Raw genomic sequence first — 20,425 nt, 5'->3', positions numbered from 1 at the left:
CCTGGGCAGAATATCTGGTGGGGGCCCCATAAACGTTAACATTTTTAGCCATAACAGTAGAGCGCGAACTGTAGCATTTAGATATAAATCCACTGAGCATGGATCGTATCCTGTTCTGCCACATTCAGATTTACAGTACTACAATACAGATACAGTCCAGGATCACTCACAGCCGTCACATATACACACAGTACAATACAGATACAGTCCAGGATCACTCACAGCAGTCACTTATACACACAGTATAATACAGACACAGTCCAGGATCACTCACAGCCGTCACTTATACACACAGTACAATACAAATACAGTCCAGGATCACTCACAGCCGTCACTTATACACACAGTACAATACAGATACAGTCCAGAATCACTCACAGCCGTCACATATACACACAGTACAATACAGATACAGTCCAGAATCACTCACAGCCGTCACTTATACACAGAAAGAAGAGTTACTCACATATTTTTAATTGATCCCAATGTTAAGGCAGCCAGGGTTGGCTCCAGGTTTTTGTGGTCCCCGGTTGAGTCTCAGTAGGCCCCATCCACATGCAGACATGCACATACACATATACAGGCATACGTACATATACATATTTGAAGACAAATTCACAAAAATACATTTAAACAGACAAATATATGCACAGTCATATACACTGACACACATGCAGACACAGACACATTACAGGTGTTAATATAGAGAAGTCACTAGCAGCCTCACTCCCCTCTCCTGCTTGTTTCCAGCTCCTCCAGGACAGATGGCTGTGTTGCATGATGGCCATCACTAACTGACATGACTGCACACCATGCACACTGACACAGCACTGCTGTATATACATCACAGGAGTGGCTGGGGCCTACAATATATACATTACAGGAGGGGCAGGGGGCATAGACGATACTGGGGGGGGGGCATAGACGTTACTAGAATGGCAAACAGCTCTGGTGGCGTACACATTACTGGGATGGGTGGCTTAGCACTCTGGGAGACCCATATAGTTCTGGGGGGGCCGCACAGACTGCTCTGATTCATATATACACACACACAGCTCTGCTTCATACCACACATCTTTCTTCAGCTCTGCTTCACACACACACACACGGCTCTGCTTCACACACACACACACAGCTCTGCTTCACACACACACACACACACACAGCTCTGCTTCACACACACACACACACACACACAGCTCTGCTTCACACCACACATCTTTCTTCAGCTCTGCTTCACACACACACACAGCTCTGCTTCACACACACACACACACACACACACAGCTCTGCTTCACACCACACATCTTTCTTCAGCTCTGCTTCACACACACACAGCTCTTCTTCACACACACACACACAGCTCTGCTTCACACACACACACAGCTCTGCTTCATACACACACACACTCTGCTTCACACCACACATCTTTCTTCAGCTCTGCTTCACACACACATACAGCTCTGCTTCACACACACACACACACACACACAGTTCTGCTTCACACCACACACACACACAGCTCTGCTTCACACCACACATCTTTCTTCACACACACACACAGCTCTGCTTCACACACACACACACACACAGCTCTGCTTCATACACACACACACACACACATACACACAGCTCTGCTTCACACCACATCTTTCTTCAGCTCTGCTTCACACACACACACACAGCTCTGCTTCACATACACACACGCACACACACAGCTCTGCTTCACACACACACACACACACACAGCTCTGCTTCAAACACACACACAGCTCTGCTTCATACACACACACACAGCTCTGCTTCACACCACACATCTTTCTTCAGCTCTGCTTCTCACACACACACAGCTCTGCTTCACACCACACATCTTTCTTCAGCTCTGCTTCACACACACACACACACACACAGCTCTGCTTCACACACACACACAGCTCTGCTTCACACACACAGCTCTGCTTCACACACACCCACACACTCAGTTCTGCTTCACACCACACACACACACACACACACACAGCTCTGCTTCACACCACACATCTTTCTTCAGCTCTGCTTCACACACAGCTCTTCTTCACACACACACAAACAGCTCTTCTTCACACACACACACACACAGCTCTGCTTCACACACACGCACACAGCTCTGCTTCACACCACACATCTTTCTTCAGCTATGCTTCACACACACACACACACAACAGTTCTGCTTCACACCACACATCTTTCTTCAGCTCTGCTTCACACACACACACACACACACACACACACAGCTCTGCTTCACACACACACAGCTCTGCTTCACACACACACACTCAGCTCTGCTTCGCACACACCCACACACTCAGTTCTGCTTCACACCACACACACACACAGCTCTGCTTCATACCACACATCTTTCTTCAGCTCTGCTTCACACACACAGCTCTTTTTCACACACACACAAACAGCTCTAGCTCTTCTTCACACACACACACACACACAGCTCTGCTTCACACACACACACACACACAGCTCTGCTTCACACCACACATCTTTCTTCAGCTCTGCTTCACACACACACACACAGCTCTGCTTCACACCACACATCTTTCTTCAGCTCTGCTTCACACACACACACACACACACACACACACAGCTCTGCTTCACACCACACATCTTTCTTTAGCTCTGCTTCACACACACACACACACACACACACAGCTCGGCTTCACACACAGCTCTGCTTCACTCACACACACACACACACAGCTCTGCTTCACACACACAGCTTTGCTTCATACACACACACACACACACACACACACACACAGCTCTGCATCACACCACACATCTTTCTTCAGCTCTGCCCTTACCTGCTCTGATGCCATCCTCCTGCTGCTCCGGTATAGGTCGCCGTCCTCCTTCTGCTGTTCCGGTGCCGCGGCCATCCTCCTGCTCCGGTGAGTCTCCTCTCCTGGCCGCGGCGTGGGTCATCTTCTCCTCCGCGGCCGCGGCGTGGGTCGTCTTCTCCCCCGCGGCGTGGGTCGTCTTCTCCGCCGCGGCCGCAGCGTGGGTCGTCTTCTCCTTCGCGGCCGCAGCGTGGGTCGTCTTCTCCTCCGCGGCGTCCTGCTGTGACGTACGCGGCGTCCTGCTGTGCTGTGAGCAGAGCAGGCACACCACACTTCTTTCTTCAGCTCTGCTTCTCACACACATACACACACACACATACAGCTCTGCTTCACACCACACATCTTTCTTCAGCTCTGCTTCACACACACACAGCTCTGCTTCACACCACACATCTTTCTTCAGCTCTGCTTCACACACACACAGCTCTGCTTCACACCACACATCTTTCTTCAGCTCTGCTTCACACACACACACACACACACACACACAGCTCTGCATCACACCACACATCTTTCTTCAGCTCTGCTTCACACACACACACACACACACACAGCTCTGCTTCATACACACACACACACACATACACACAGCTCTGATTCACACCACATCTTTCTTCAGCTCTGCTTCACACACACACACACACAGCTCTGCTTCACATACACACACGCACACACACAGCTCTGCTTCACACACACACACACACAGCTCTGCTTCACACACACACACAGCTCTGCTTCATACACACACACACAGCTCTGCTTCACACCACACATCTTTCTTCAGCTCTGCTTCTCACACACACACAGCTCTGCTTCACACCACACATCTTTCTTCAGCTCTGCTTCACACACACACACACACACAGCTCTGCTTCACACACACACACAGCTCTGCTTCACACACACACAGATCTGCTTCACACACACCCACACACTCAGTTCTGCTTCACACCACACACACACACACACACACAGCTCTGCTTCACACCACACATCTTTCTTCAGCTCTGCTTCACACACAGAGCTCTTCTTCACACACACACAAACAGCTCTTCTTCTCACACACACACACACACACACACACACAGCTCTGCTTCACACACACGCACACAGCTCTGCTTCACACCACACATCTTTCTTCAGCTCTGCTTCACACACACACACACAACAGTTCTGCTTCACACCACACATCTTTCTTCAGCTCTGCTTCACACACACACACACACACACACAGCTCTGCTTCACACACACACAGCTCTGCTTCACACACACACACTCAGCTCTGCTTCGCACACACCCACACACTCAGTTCTGCTTCACACCACACACACACACAGCTCTGCTTCATACCACACATCTTTCTTCAGCTCTGCTTCACACACACAGCTCTTTTTCACACACACACAAACAGCTCTAGCTCTTCTTCACACACACACACACACACACAGCTCTGCTTCACACACACACACACACACAGCTCTGCTTCACACCACACATCTTTCTTCAGCTCTGCTTCACACACACACACACACACACACACACACACAGCTCGGCTTCACACACAGCTCTGCTTCACTCACACACACACACACAGCTCTGCTTCACACACACAGCTTTGCTTCATACACACACACACACACACACACACAGCTCTGCATCACACCACACATCTTTCTTCAGCTCTGCCCTTACCTGCTCTGATGCCATCCTCCTGCTGCTCCGGTATAGGTCGCCGTCCTCCTTCTGCTGTTCCGGTGCCGCGGCCATCCTCTTGCTCCGGTGAGTCTCCTCTCCTGGCCGCGGCGTGGGTCATCTTCTCCTCCGCGGCCGCGGCGTGGGTCGTCTTCTCCCCCGCGGCGTGGGTCGTCTTCTCCGCCGCGGCCGCAGCGTGGGTCGTCTTCTCCTTCGCGGCCGCAGCGTGGGTCGTCTTCTCCTCCGCGGCGTCCTGCTGTGACGTACGCGGCGTCCTGCTGTGCTGTGAGCAGAGCAGGCACACCACACTTCTTTCTTCAGCTCTGCTTCTCACACACATACACACACACACATACAGCTCTGCTTCACACCACACATTTTTCTTCAGCTCTGCTTCACACACACACAGCTCTGCTTCACACCACACATCTTTCTTCAGCTCTGCTTCACACACACACAGCTCTGCTTCACACCACACATCTTTCTTCAGCTCTGCTTCACACACACACACACACACACACACACACAGCTCTGCATCACACCACACATCTTTCTTCAGCTCTGCTTCACACACACACACACACACACACACACACACAGCTCTGCTTCATACACACACACACACACATACACACAGCTCTGCTTCACACCACATCTTTCTTCAGCTCTGCTTCACACACACACACACAGCTCTGCTTCACATACACACACGCACACACACAGCTCTGCTTCACACACACACACACACAGCTCTGCTTCACACACACACACACAGCTCTGCTTCATACACACACACACAGCTCTGCTTCACACCACACATCTTTCTTCAGCTCTGCTTCTCACACACACACAGCTCTGCTTCACACCACACATCTTTCTTCAGCTCTGCTTCACACACACACACACACACAGCTCTGCTTCACACACACACACAGCTCTGCTTCACACACACACAGATCTGCTTCACACACACCCACACACTCAGTTCTGCTTCACACCACACACACACACACACACACACAGCTCTGCTTCACACCACACATCTTTCTTCAGCTCTGCTTCACACACACAGCTCTTCTTCACACACACACAAAAAGCTCTTCTTCACACACACACACACACACACACACAGCTCTGCTTCACACACACGCACACAGCTCTGCTTCACACCACACATCTTTCTTCAGCTCTGCTTCACACACACACACACAACAGTTCTGCTTCACACCACACATCTTTCTTCAGCTCTGCTTCACACACACACACACACACACACAGCTCTGCTTCACACACACACAGCTCTGCTTCACACACACACACTCAGCTCTGCTTCGCACACACCCACACACTCAGTTCTGCTTCACACCACACACACACAGCTCTGCTTCATACCACACATCTTTCTTCAGCTCTGCTTCACACACACAGCTCTTTTTCACACACACACAAACAGCTCTAGCTCTTCTTCACACACACACACACACAGCTCTGCTTCACACACACACACACACACAGCTCTGCTTCACACCACACATCTTTCTTCAGCTCTGCTTCACAGACACACACACAGCTCTGCTTCACACCACACATCTTTCTTCAGCTCTGCTTCACACACACACACACACACACACAGCTCTGCTTCACACCACACATCTTTCTTCAGCTCTGCTTCACACACACAGCTCTTTTTCACACACACACAAACAGCTCTAGCTCTTCTTCACACACACACACACACACACACACACAGCTCTGCTTCACACACACACACACACACAGCTCTGCTTCACACCACACATCTTTCTTCAGCTCTGTTTCACACACACACACACACAGCTCTGCTTCACACCACACATCTTTCTTCAGCTCTGCTTCACACACACACACACACACACACAGCTCTGCTTCACACCACACATCTTTCTTCAGCTCTGCTTCACACACACACACACACACACACACAGCTCGGCTTCACACACAGCTCTGCTTCACTCACACACACACACACACACAGCTCTGCTTCACACACACAGCTTTGGTTCATACACACACACACACACACACACACACAGCTCTGCATCACACCACACATCTTTCTTCAGCTCTGCCCTTACCTGCTCTGATGCCATCCTCCTGCTGCTCCGGTATAGGTCGCCGTCCTCCTTCTGCTGTTCCGGTGCCGCGGCCATCCTCTTGCTCCGGTGAGTCTCCTCTCCTGGCCGCGGCGTGGGTCATCTTCTCCTCCGCGGCCGCGGCGTGGGTCGTCTTCTCCCCCGCGGCGTGGGTCGTCTTCTCCGCCGCGGCCGCAGCGTGGGTCGTCTTCTCCTTCGCGGCCGCAGCGTGGGTCGTCTTCTCCTCCGTGGCGTCCTGCTGTGACGTCCGCGGCGTCCTGCTGTGCTGTGAGCAGAGCAGGCACACCACACATCTTTCTTCAGCTCTGCTTCTCACACACATACACACACACACACACAGCTCTGCTTCACACCACACATCTTTCTTCAGCTCTGCTTCACACACAGCTCTGCTTCACACCACACATCTTTCTTCAGCTCTGCTTCACACACACACAGCTCTGCTTCACACCACACATCTTTCTTCAGCTCTGCTTCACACACACACACACACACACAGCTCTGTATCACACCACACATCTTTCTTCAGCTCTGCTTCTCACACACACACACACACAGCTCTGTTTCACACCACAAATCTTTCTTCAGCTCTGCTTCACACACACAGCTCTGCTTCACACCCACAGCTCTGCTTCACACCACTCATCTTTCTTCAGCTCTGCTTCACACACACACACACACACACACAGCTCTGCTTCACACACACACACACACACACAGCTCTGCATCACACCACACATCTTTCTTCAGCTCTGCCCTTACCTGCTCTGATGCCATCCTCCTGCTGCTCCGGTATAGGCCGCCATCCTCCTGCTGCTGTTCCGGTGCCGCGGCCATGCTCCTTCTCCGGTGAGTCTCCTCTCCTGGCCGCGGCGTGGGTCGTCTTCTCTGCCGCGGCGTGGGTCGTCTTCTCCGGCGCGGCGTGGGTCGTCTTCTCGGCCGTGGTGTGGGTCGTCTTCTCCTCCGCGGCCGCGGCGTGGGTCGTCTTCTCCTCCGCGGCCGCGGCGTGGGTCGTCTTCTCCTCCGCGGCCGCGGCGTGGGTCTTCTTCTCCTCCGCGGCATCCTGCTGTGACGTCCGCGGTGTCCTGCTGTGACGTCCGCAGCATTGGACGCCGCAGCAGAGCAGGGAGCAGGCACACCTCTGACCCCGGAAGTGCAGACGCTGGTACTTCTGGGATCAATTAGCGTCCTGCGCCCGCAGTTTGTTTTTTCGTCTTAGAGACGCAGATACAAATAAATGTAGGTGCTTCCCCCCCCCTCCGAAAACACAGCTGATTTAGACTGTCTTTACGGAGGGGGAGCGGGTGTGAAGAAAAAAAAAAAAAATTGCTGACGGGTGGCAAGTATGGCCCTGGTGGTGGGGGCCCCCTTGGAAGCTCTTTTGGTGGGGGCCCCGGGGCTGAAGCCCCGCCTGCCCCGCCTATAATCCGGCCCTGCTTCTAGAGTTGAGCGCGGTTCGTGGTTCTCCAGTTCGCGGTTCGAGTGATTTTGGGGGCTGTTCTAGATCAAACTAGAACTCGAGCTTTTTGCTAAAGCTCGATAGTTCTAGATACGTTTGAGAACGGTTCTAGCAGCAAAAAAAACAGCTAATTCCTAGCTGGCTTTCCGCTGTAATAGTCACTCTGTGACTCACACTATTATGACATTTCAGTGTATAGTGTGCGGGAACAGCCCATTCAGATCACTGCTGTATGGATAATGGCGATCACCATTTTATTTTTTTTCCTTGTCTTCCTTCCCTAAGCGCGCGCGTGTAGTGGGGCGGGCCAGCATGTCAGCCAATCCCAGACACACACACAGCTAAGTGGACTTTTAGCCAGAGAAGCAACGGCATGTGTGATAGGATGTCCATGTCACATGTCCCTGCATTATAAAACCGGACATTTTCCTCCAGCACGCCATTATCTGCCTTCTGCGTCCTTGGTGTCATCACTGGCGCAGATCCTATCGCCAATACTGCTGTATACGCTCCATACACAGCGCTGTACGGAATAGGGATAGCACTTTCTATCAGTCCTTTTAAGGGCTCGTACCGGCAGGGTCAGAGCCATAGGTGACAGGTCCTAAAAACAGAGTTTAACAGCTACACAAGATGACAGCGTCTGTGTAGCTAAGATCAGGGATTTCCTCTCTGCATTTCCCCATTAGGAGGGATAGAAAGGCAGGCTTCCATTCCTCTACCCAGAGCCCCACAACCCTGCCACTGTACCTTCCTGCCCTTTGCACACTCCAACTCATTGTTACTAAGCCATTATACTACCAAACACTGAGTGAACTTAGTGGCATCCTAAACGTGGCTATTGGACTTCTGTATAGTCCCACTAGTGCAAAGATATTTGCAGCACCTCTGGCTTCATTGCACACTCCAACTCATTGTTACTAAGCCATTATACTACCAAACACTGAGTGAACTTAGGGGCATCCTAAACGTGGCTGTTGGACTTCTCTATTGTCCCACTAGTGCAAAGATATTTGCAGCACGTCTGCCTGCATTGCACACTCAAACTGATAGTTACTAAGCCATTATACTAACAAACACTGAGTGAACCTAGTGGCATCCTAAACGTGGCTATTGGACTTCTGTATAGTCCCACAAGTGCAAAGATATTTGCAGCACCTCTGCCTGCATTGCACACTCAAACTCATTGTTACTAAGCCATTATACTAGCAAACAATGAGTGAATCTAGTGGCATCCTAAACGTGGCTATTGGACTTCTGTATAGTCCCACTAGTGCAAAGATATTTGCAGCACCTCTGCCTGCATTGCACACTCAAACTCATTGTTACTAAGCCATTGTACTAGCAAACACTGAGTGTACCTAGTGGTATCCTAAACGTGGCTAATGGACTTCTGTATAGTCCCACTAGTGCGAAGATATTTGCAGCACGTCTGCCTGCATTGAACACTCAAACTCATTGTAACTAAGCCATTATACTAGCAAACACTGAGTGAACCTAGTGGCATCCTAAACGTGGCTATTGGACTTCTGTATAATCCCACTAATGCAAAGATATTTGCAGCACGTCTACCTGCATTGCACACTCAAACTCATTGTTACTAAGCCATTATACTAGCAAACACTGAGTGAACTTAGTGGCATCCTAAACGTGGCTGTTGGACTTCTGTATAGTCCCACTAGTGCAAAGATATTTGCAGCACGTCTGCCTGCATTGCACACTCAAACTCATTGTTACTAAGCCATTATACTAGCAAACACTGAGCAATTGTAAGAAAAAGGGGTATACCAAACACGGGATCACCACAATTATATGTTACATAGAAATATTATTTTATTGCACACAAAAACAACACATGTCTCCCATCAGGAGTGCTGGACACACAAGGATTCAGTTAAAAACACTTAAAAAAATGCCCATGGCATAATAAACCAACACATTGGAAACATAAGTGTCAATGTTATTATACACAATACAAATGGCTTCTCCCCACAACAATAAGTACACCTATATTTCTAAAGATGATACATTGGCCTTGTACCGTTTAGTGTATTAGATACCACAATTGGTCCTATTGTATCACAGACCAAAACAAACCCACTATCTGTAGCCTGTATGGGATCCCTAAGAAACTACCCGTGGTCCTTGTGAGATGCTGCAAAAAGACCCAGTATTGATCAAAGATCTATCATACCATCACAGACTGTATAGGTCTGTCTTTATCAGCACCAATATCCACTGGCCATTTAAACCTCACTAGCGATGTGTCACACTAAGTCTCAGTGCCCACAGTTCATAAGGAGGATACTATGCTTAATGTGACGCGGTATAGAACTGTGACATTCTACACAATCTACTACTCAGTCACCCAGGACAGACCGATGCCTTGTATTAATGCACAGCATTCAGCCGTGCCAAGCTATACTCACTGTCACATTGGGAAAACTTCTCTCCACATGTCACCTATACCTGTATGGCTCTCCTTCCTAGCGATGTGTCACGGACACATGGGCATTTTTTTAAGTGTTTTTAACTGAATCCTTGTGTGTCCAGCACTCCTGATGGGAGACATGTGTTGTTTTTGTGTGCAATAAAATAATATTTCTATGTAACATATAATTGTGGTGATCCCGTGTTTGGTATACCCCTTTTTCTTACAATTGCATAGTTTTGTATACCTGAAGATCCCACGGGTTGGTGCCCTTCCCTCCCCCCTCTTTGACTAGCAAACACTGAGTGAACCTAGTGGCATCCTAAACGTGGCTATTGGACTTCTGTATAATCCCACTAATGCAAAGATATTTGCAGCACGTCTGCCTGCATTGCACACTCAAACTCATTGTTACTAAGCCATTATACTAGCAAACACTGAGTGAACCTAGTGGCATCCTAAACGTGGCTATTGGACTTCTGTATAGTCCCACTAGTGCAAAGATATTTGCAGCACGTCTGCCTGCTTTGCACACTCCAACTCATTGTTACTAAGCCATTATACTAGCAATTTATGCTGCCAGTTTAAGGGCCGTAGTTGCATTGTCAGGGATATTTATTCTTTATTATTCTGCTGTTAATAAAGCTAGACCACCGCTGCAATCTACACCACCTCTCAATTTTTACTACCACAGTAAGTGGTTTCAGTGCACAATCTTGTCGCAATCAACATGAGTGACAAAATGACAGATGCTGGTGGAAAGGGGAAGAGGCGTGCTGGAAAAGGAAAAAAAGTGTTTGTCCGTGGGGAAGGTGGCAAAGATCCATTATCATCTGCTGAAGATAGACCATCTACCAGCAAAAGTAAGATGTCTACTACTTACCGTGGACAATCCGATGTGCTCCCTTTTTTACGGACACAAATAACAGGAACAAAGGTAGATGATGGCCAAAAAAGGAAAATGCTTGAATGGATCTCAAGTGGTCCAACAAGTGCCCTCTCAGCCACCTCAAGTACCGCATCCAAAAAACACCAGTCCTCTGAGTTGTCATTCCAATCAAACTTGCTTTCTCCCAGCTCTGAAGTCTCCATCAGCCCTGCACAGTATGGTGGAACTAAGATGGCTGAGTCTGCAGAGCTGTTCAGTCACACTATAGCCTGGGAATCAGAGGTCTGCTCCCAAGCTACAGTGAGTACAGACCAGGAAATGGTCTGCAGTGATGCCCAGAACCTTTGTGACTCTGATTCAGGCCAAGAGGACCAAGTTTCTGAGCATATCGTTGACCCTTTGTCACAAACTGTAACACCTGTGGTTATAGACAATGAGGAATATACTGATGACGATGAGACGCAGATACCAGATTGGGATGACAACTTAAATATTCGGTCAGGGCAAGAAGAGGCTCGGTCTGAGGGGGAGGGGAGTGCAAACACAACAATTGATGATGAAGTTCTAGATCCCACCTACTGTGAACCCACAGTCAGGCACTCGAGGAGGTCAACAAAGGCGGTGGAGGAGGATGCAACCGACGACGAAGTTACCTTGCGCCTTCCTGGACAGAGTAGGAGCACTGGTAGCATGTCTACAACTGCATCATCAGCCACCATTCTGCCTCTGAGCACTAGTCGGGGGGGCTCAGCAGGTCCATTGCCCTCTAAGCCTTGCCTAGCCTGGTCCTTTTTTGACATAAAAAAAGATCGCCCAAATTATGTGATGTGTAAAATTTGTCGTGATTCTGTTAGTAGAGGTCAAAACCTCAGCAGTTTGACAACTTCTTCCATGAATCGTCACATGAATAAATATCATAGGTCCCGGTGGGAAGCTCACCGTGCTGCAATGCGGCCTAGCGGAGCGAACCATCCACGGCCTGCCCCTTCCAGTGCATCCGCGCGCTCTTCATCTTCTAGGACTGTGGGGACAGCTGTCACACCTGGTTTTCCACGCACAACTTCCACCACTGTAACCGCAACAGGCAGTTTGCTTGGTAGGTCGTCAGTTGGTTTGGAAGGGGAAACAAGTGCGTGTGTACAGCTCTCTCAGACATCGATAGCACCAACGTTGGATGAAGGCAACATCATGTCTCCGCCTGCACTTTCCTCACAAACCTGCATTTTTCCAGGGACACCCTACTCAACACCGTCTACACACAGCAGCCAGATCCCTCAGATGTGGACAAATAAAAGGCCATTTCCTGTGACCCATGTCAAAGCTAAGAGGTTGACTTTATCCCTCTGTAAGCTCTTGGCTACCAAAATGCTGCCTTTCCACCTGGTGGACACACAGGATTTTAGAGACCTTATGTCTGTCGCTGTGCCCCAGTACCAGATGCCCAGTCGCCACTACTTCTCTAAGAAAGGTGTGCCCGCGCTACACCAGCATGTCGCACACAACATCACCGCTTCCTTGAGAAACTCTGTGTGTGAACGGGTGCATTTCACCACCGATACTTGGACCAGTAAGCATGGACAGTGACGTTACATGTCGCTGACTGGGCACTGGGTAACTATGGTGATAGATGGTGAAGGGACTGCAACACAAGTCTTGCCATCCCCACGACTTGTGTGTCAATCCTCTGTCTGTCCAAGTTCTGCCACTGCTTCTGTCTCCTCCACCTCATCTGGGTCCTCCACCTCCGCCCCAAGCCTGCCTGGTCAGGCCACCAGCGTTCTCACTGCGCAGAAGGAATCACGCACCCCTCATTACTATGCTGGCAGCAGAGCGCAAAGGCATCAGGCGGTCTTTAGCTTGACATGTCTTGGGAATAAGAGTCACACAGCTGAGGAGTTGTGGTCAGCTCTGCGGTCCGAGTTTAATAAATGGTTGTCTCCACTCAACCTGCAGCCTGGTAAGGCCGTGTGCGACAATGCTGCAAACAGGGGTGCGGCCCTTCGCCTGGGCAAGGTGACACACGTGCCTTGTATGGCTCACGTGTTGAACCTTGTTGTCCAGCAATTTTTAACACACTATCCCGGCCTAGATGGCCTTCTGACCAGGGCACGAAAACTGTCTGCTCAATTCCACCGTTCAACCACCGCTGCTGAGCGACTTGCATCGCTCCAGAAGTCTTTCGGCCTGCCGGTTCATCGCCTGAAATGCGATGTGGCAACACGCTGGAAATCGACTCTCCACATGTTACAGCGACTGTGGCAACACCGCCGAGCCCTGGTGCAATACGTCATGACGTATAGCCTGGGCCAACGAAATGCAGAGGTGGGGCAGATCACCCTGATAGAGTGGTCTCAGATCAAGGACCTATGCACCCTTCTGCACAGTTTCAACATGGTGACGAATATTTTTAGCGCTGACAATGCCATTATCAGCATGACAATTCCAGTCATTTACATGCTGGAGCACACGCTAAACACTATTCGGAGTCAGGTTATGGGACAACAGGAAGGGGAGGAACTACAGGAGGATTCATATGCGCAAGACACAACAACATCACCAAGGTCCAGACGTTCCTCATCACCAACGCGGCAGGCATGGGACCATGGGGGACAGGGATCAACAAGGGCGCATGGTAGCAGGCGAAATGTTGAGGAAGGTGCAGGAGAACATGAAGAAATGGAGGACGAACTGTCCATGGACATGGAAGACTCAGCGGATGAGGGAGACCTTGGTCAAATTTCAGTTGAAAGAGGTTGGGGGGAGATGTCAGAGGAAGAAAGAACGGTTAGCACCTCTATGCCACAAACACAGCATAGACTTGTTCCGCATGGCTGCGCAAGACACATGAGCGCCTTCTTGCTGCACTACCTTTAACATGACCCTCGTATTGTCAAAATTAGAAGTGATGATGACTACTGGCTTGCCACACTATTAGATCCCTGGTACAAGTCCAAATTTTGTGACATAATTCCAGCCATAGAAAGGGACGCACGTATGCAGGAGTATCAGCAGAAGCTGTTACTCGATCTTAGCTCGGGTTTTCCACCAAACAACCGTGCAGGTGCAGGGAGTGAATCTCCCAGTTGTAACTTGACAAACATGGGCCGGTCTCGTCATCTTCAACAGTCTACCCGTACCAATAGCACCGTATCTGGTGCTGGTAACAGCAATTTTATTGAAACTTTTCATAATTTTTTTAGACCCTCCTTTGCAAGGCCACCAGAGACAACAAGTCTGACACATAGTCAACGGCTGGAGAGGATGATACAGGAGTATCTCCAAATGAACATCGATGCCATGACTTTGCAAATGGAGCCTTGCTCATTTTGGGCTTCAAACCTAGAAAAATGGCCAGAGCTCTCCAGTTACGCCTTGGAGATTTTGTCATGTCCAGCTGCCAGCGTTGTCTCTGAACGTGTCTTCAGTGCCGCTGGGTGTGTGCTGACAGATAAGCGCACACGTCTGTCCAGTGACAATGTGGACAGACTAACGTTCATCAAAATGAACAAGTCATGGATCCACAAGGAATTTACTACCCCTGTGTCATCCTGGGGAGAGTAAATACTTGTGGATTTGGAATGTGCTTGATGCAAATCAAAACATCCTGTTTGCAACTAGGGCACAAGTGCTGCCACTGATGGGGTGTCTGTGGGGCACAATTTTTGGAAAAAAGGGATACTCCGCTTGGAGTAACCCTTACTTACAGTGTTTTTAAAAATGATCCAAGATGAACAGAGCTGGGATCAGGAAAGACTTTGCTACCTACCCCGGTGTCATCCTGGGGATGGTTAAGAATGGCGTATTTTTGAATGTGCTTGATGCAAATCTAGCTGGGAAGTGTACAACTAGGGCACAAGTGCTGCCACTGAATGGGTGGGTGTATGTGGGGCCCAATTTTTGGAAAAAAGGGACACTCCGCTTGGAGTAACCCTTGCTTACATTGTATTAAAAAATGATCCAAGATGAACAGAGCTGGGATCAGGAAAGACTTTGCTATCTACCCCGGTGTCATCCTGGGGACGGTTAAGAATGGCGTATTTTTGAATGTGCTTGATGCAAATCTAGCTGTGAAGTGTACAACTGGGGCACAACTGAAAACAATGAAGGGGTGGGTGTGTGTGTGGCCCAATTTTTGGAAAAAAGGGAGACTCCGCTTGGAGTAACCCTTGCTTACAGTGTTTTTACAAAGGAGCCAAGATGAACAGAGCTGGGATCAGGAAAGACTTTGCTACCTACCCCGGTGTCATCCTGGGAACGGTTAAGTATGGCGTATTTTTGAATGTGCTTGATGCAAATCTAGCTGTGAAGTGTACAACTGGGGCACAAGTGCTGCCACTGAATGGGTGGGTGTGTGTGGGGCCCAATTTTTGGAAAAAAAGGGAGACTCCGCTTGGAGTAACCCTTGCTTACATTGTTTTTAAAAGTGATCCAAGATGAACAGAGCTGGGATCAGGAAAGACTTTGCTACCTACCCCGGTGTCATCCTGGGGACGGTTAAGAATGGCGTATTTTTGAATGTGCTTGATGCAAATCTAGCTGTGAAGTGTACAACTGGGGAACAACTGCTGCCACTGAAGGGGTGGGTGTGTGTGTGGCCCAATTTTTGGAAAAAAGGGAGACTCTGCTTGGAGTCACCTTGCGGTGTTTTACATGATTTTAGAAGGGCGTGCCATGCCTATATCTGTGTTTCCTCCTCTTTTTCCTTGTTCAGCTCCTTTGTTTTCGCATGAGTATATGTCCTTGTCACTTTCCCATGTGTTTGTGTTGTGTTGTGAGTTGTTTGTCACCTTTTGGAGACCTTTGAGGGTGTTTTCTAGGTGTTTTTCTGTGTTTGTGATTGCCTGCCATTGTTTCCTATGCAGTTCGAGTTCGGTTCGTCGAACGTTCGACGAACCGAACTCGAACGGGACTTCCGTTTGGCGAACCGACCTCGAACCGAACCGCGACCGGTTCGCTCATCTCTAATCTTTTCACAATGTTCCACAAATTTTCTATAGGATGTAAGTCTGATAAATTGCCGGCCAGTCCAGCACTTTTACTTTATTTTCTTCCAGGAATTTCTTCACGCACTTGGAATTGTGGCATGGAGCCAAATCTTGTTGGAATGTCCCTTCAAATTTACGCATGAATGACACAATAAAACGTTTTAAAAGGTCCATGTATTTGGATGAATTCATCATCCCATCAACAGCAAATAAGCTCCCTGCACCATCAGCTGTAAAAAAGCCCCAAAACATCACTTTTTGAGGGTGTTTTACAGTTTGTTGAATATGATCAGCTCGCAATGGTTCATTTTTTCTTCTTCTAACAACACTTGCTCTGTACCCTTGAACAAAAAGATGGGTTTCATCACTGAAAATTACCTTTTTTCACTGGCTAGTTGTCCAAGATTTGTATTTTTTTGCCCATGCAAGTCGTTTTGCATTCATTGGACATGTCAGAAGTTGTTTCTTTACTGACTTTGTTGCCTTCCAACCAACTTCCAGAAACCTTCACCATACAGTGGAATCGCTAATATCAATACCTACAGCGAGCAAGTCTCTTTGGCGGTGTTTACTTGTTTTTCTGGCACTAATTTTACTATTTCTGAGAAGTGTTTTATTAGTTCTTGGTGTTGTTTACTTTTTTCTTCCACATTTCCCTTTTCAAAGCAGTTAAAAGTTGTTTGAATCACTGACTGGTAACCAACTTACGATTTTACTTAACCAATGCTTTGTCCCAATTAATTTGCACAGCACTGTAACATATGGTGCATTTCCCAAACTGAATCTGAACCTTACCAAACCCCATTGGATTCATTGGAAGCCCAAATTAAAGTCCGAAAAAACACCTTTAGAGGGGTAGAAAAGCTTCCAAAATAGCAAAAATACACTCTAGAGTGCAGTATCACTGTTTTGGCATAGCAATTAGATTCCTAGGCTATTGACAGAAGAAATATACAGGTGGATGAGAGACAGTTTCAAGACTAGTGGGTCCATACCCCTGCCAATACAGATAATACAAACTTTAGTGAAACATCTTATAGTCTATAGATTTAAAACCATTTTAGGCAGACAGCAGGACAGTGGCATCTATTGCTCCACTTTGCCCCATTTTCCCATAGTGTCTTTGCACATCAGGAAGGTATGGCCCATGCAACACACAGGATCTGGCCTGGCATTTCCATTTTTAAAAGTGAGTACACAGTGACAGCGCCTTTTGCATCAGTGCATCCACCCTGGAATAGTGCCTAGAAATTTCTGTACAACCAGGTTGAGCACATGAGCCATGCAATTCACATGTGATGTCACCCAAGCATAGTGTCTCTACCAGGTTTTGACCATTATCGCACCGGGCCTTCCCTGGCTCCAGGTTCAGTGGAGACATCTATTGATCAAACTGGGTCTGGATAGTGGTCTACAACTCTGCAGCTGTGTGACTGTGTTCTCTAATGCATATTAATTTAAGCACATGACATGTTGACTTAAACCAAGGATGTGGCTTGACATTTCATTTTAAAAATAAAGAGATGCATTAGTGAGAGGCGTAGGGCTGGTTCTTCCATACCCCTGGCACTACAGAAAAAAGCTAACTTGGAGACCCTACTTGGAGTCTCCACATTTAGAAAAGTTAATGTCAAGTAACAGGAGAACTGGCAACGATTGCCACACACTACAAATAAGCCAACTGAGCAACATAGCTGTGTGGCACTGGCTCTGAAAAAGGCCTGAACCAGCATTTATACCTTCAAAAGAGACAGCAAGATGATACCCCTGGTACTACAGACAAAAGCTACTTTGGAAACCCTACTTGGAGTCTCCACATTTCCAAAAATTAATGTCAGGCAAAAGGAAAAATGGCACAATTTGCACACACTACAAATGGGTCAACTAAGCAACATGGCTGCGATGGACCGACCCTGGAACAAAGCCTTAACCAGCATTTTTACCTTCACCAGAAACAGCAAGAAAATAGACAGGCATAGGTGTTGTGAATACTGTCTGGTGGAGCTCCGCTCTTGGACTCCCTCTTGTGGTCATTGATGTTTGTGGTTAGGATTCTGTTCCTTTGTTCTCCTCACCTGGTTGACAGCTCATACCTTGATTTTGAATATAGGCATGTGCTGGCTGTTTGTCTTTGCCAGTTGTCTGAAATTCCTGAGACTATAGGAATCTGTCTCTTGTCCTCCTGGCTTCCCCGCTATCAAACTAAGTTCTTGGTTTTGCTTCATACTTTTTGTGTGTTATTTGCTTATTGCTTCTGTGAATTATCTCTGAAGGTTTTTATGTATTGAATTCTGTTTTGTTTGTGCCTTCAGATAAGGAAGATTTATCTTCCTAGTCAGTCTATGCTATTAATCTTAGCAAGGGTTAGTCGGCAGGGTAATTGCTAGTCTTTTCCTACCAGTGTCTTGTACAGATTGTGAATGTGCGAGTGTTAGATTACTCCTATTTTTTGCACATTCCGTGTAAGAAGTTTTGATAGGGTTTTTTATGCTGACTTCAAGAATTTCCTGTGGCCTCTCTTTGCTCCATCTTGCTCTTACTGTGTATGTCTTTTCATCTTTGCTCACAGTCTGTACATGTGGGAGGCTGCCTATTTTCATTGGGAAATGTGCTCTGAGGCAAGATAGTTTCTTTTCACTTTCTGCCTTGTAGGTTATGTAGTCCTCCGGCTGGGTTTGAGGCATCTATTTTCTTAGCCATGCTGCCCAGCTACTTCTAATGTGGTGTTAAGTTCAGGGCTTGCGGTCGGTACTTATTACCTACGACTCTAGGGAATTGTGTTTATTGTAGTCATTGAACATCGAATCATAACACATAGGGCTGGTGCTTCCATATCCCTGGCACTACAGACAAAAGCCAACTAAGAGACCCTACTTGGAGTCTCCACATTTCCAAACATTAAGGTCAAGCAAGAGGAAAAGTGGAAACAAATTGCACACACTACAAATAGGCCAATTAACCTACATGGCTGCTTGGCACTGGTGCTGGAACAAGGCTTGAACCAGCATTTCTAGCTTTACCAGAGACAGCAAGATAAAAGACAGGCATAGGGCAGGTCGAAGACCACTGGCACCACAGACAAATCTAACTTTGAGACCCTACTTGGAGTCTCCACATTTCCAAAAATTAATGTCAGGTAGCAGGAAAATTGGCAACAATTGGCACACACTACAAATAGGCCAAATAAGCAACATGGCTGCATGGGACCAGCGGAACAAGGCATGGACCAGCATTTCTACGTTCACCACAGACAGCAAGATAAAAGATAGGCAGGCATAGGGCAAGTGCTCCCATACCTCTGGCACTACAGACAAAAGCTGACTTGGAGAGCCTACTTGGAGTCTCCACATTTCCAAATATCAATGTCAAGCAACAGGAAAAGTGGTAACAATTGGCACAGACTACAAATAGGCCAACTAAGCAACATGGCTGTATGGAATCGGCCCTGGAACAAGGCCTGAGCCAGCATTTCTACCTTCATCAGAGACAGCAAAATAAAAGACAGGCGTTGAACTGGCATCACAGACAAAAGCTAACTTGGAGACCCTACTTTGAGTCTCCACATTTTCAAAAAGTAAAGCCTGGTAACAGAAAAAGTGGCCACAATTGGTACACAATACAAATAGACCAACTTAGCAACATGCAAAAAAGACCAAAGACCAAAGGGAAAAGGGCTGTAAAATCATTATGTCAGTCACCAAAATATCTTATATTGCCCTTAAGGTAGGATTAAACATTCGGAAAATATCCATCACAATGACCTCAAAAATAGTGTGCCTCAAACACACAAAAGGGAGTACAATTTCCATAAAATATAATAATCTTTATTTAGAAAATAGAATAAAAAACACGAACATGTACAGTACAATATTACATCAATTATGAGGATGTAGGAGGACCTCTACCAAACATTACCCCCACAATAGTATGTGTGTGTGTGCTCAAT

At 47.8% G+C, this 20,425-nt stretch overlaps 1 protein-coding gene across 1 annotated transcript in view; it reads right to left on the bottom strand.

Moving 5' to 3' along the window:
• Positions 1 to 18,704, bottom strand: part of LOC142302882 (olfactory receptor 2A12-like) — a 41,067-nt gene extending 22,363 nt beyond the window's left edge. The window contains exon 1 of the mRNA XM_075343989.1: positions 18,573 to 18,704. Within this exon, the coding sequence (XP_075200104.1) occupies positions 18,573 to 18,704 (132 nt within the window). The remainder of the gene's footprint in view (positions 1 to 18,572) is intronic.
• Positions 18,705 to 20,425: the final 1,721 nt, after the last annotated feature.

Source organism: Anomaloglossus baeobatrachus, chromosome 4, assembly GCF_048569485.1.
Source record: "Anomaloglossus baeobatrachus isolate aAnoBae1 chromosome 4, aAnoBae1.hap1, whole genome shotgun sequence".
Taxonomy (NCBI): Eukaryota; Metazoa; Chordata; class Amphibia; order Anura; family Aromobatidae; genus Anomaloglossus; species Anomaloglossus baeobatrachus.
The sequence above is the reverse complement of the archived record's forward strand: the minus strand, read 5'-3'. Positions and strand labels throughout refer to the sequence as shown.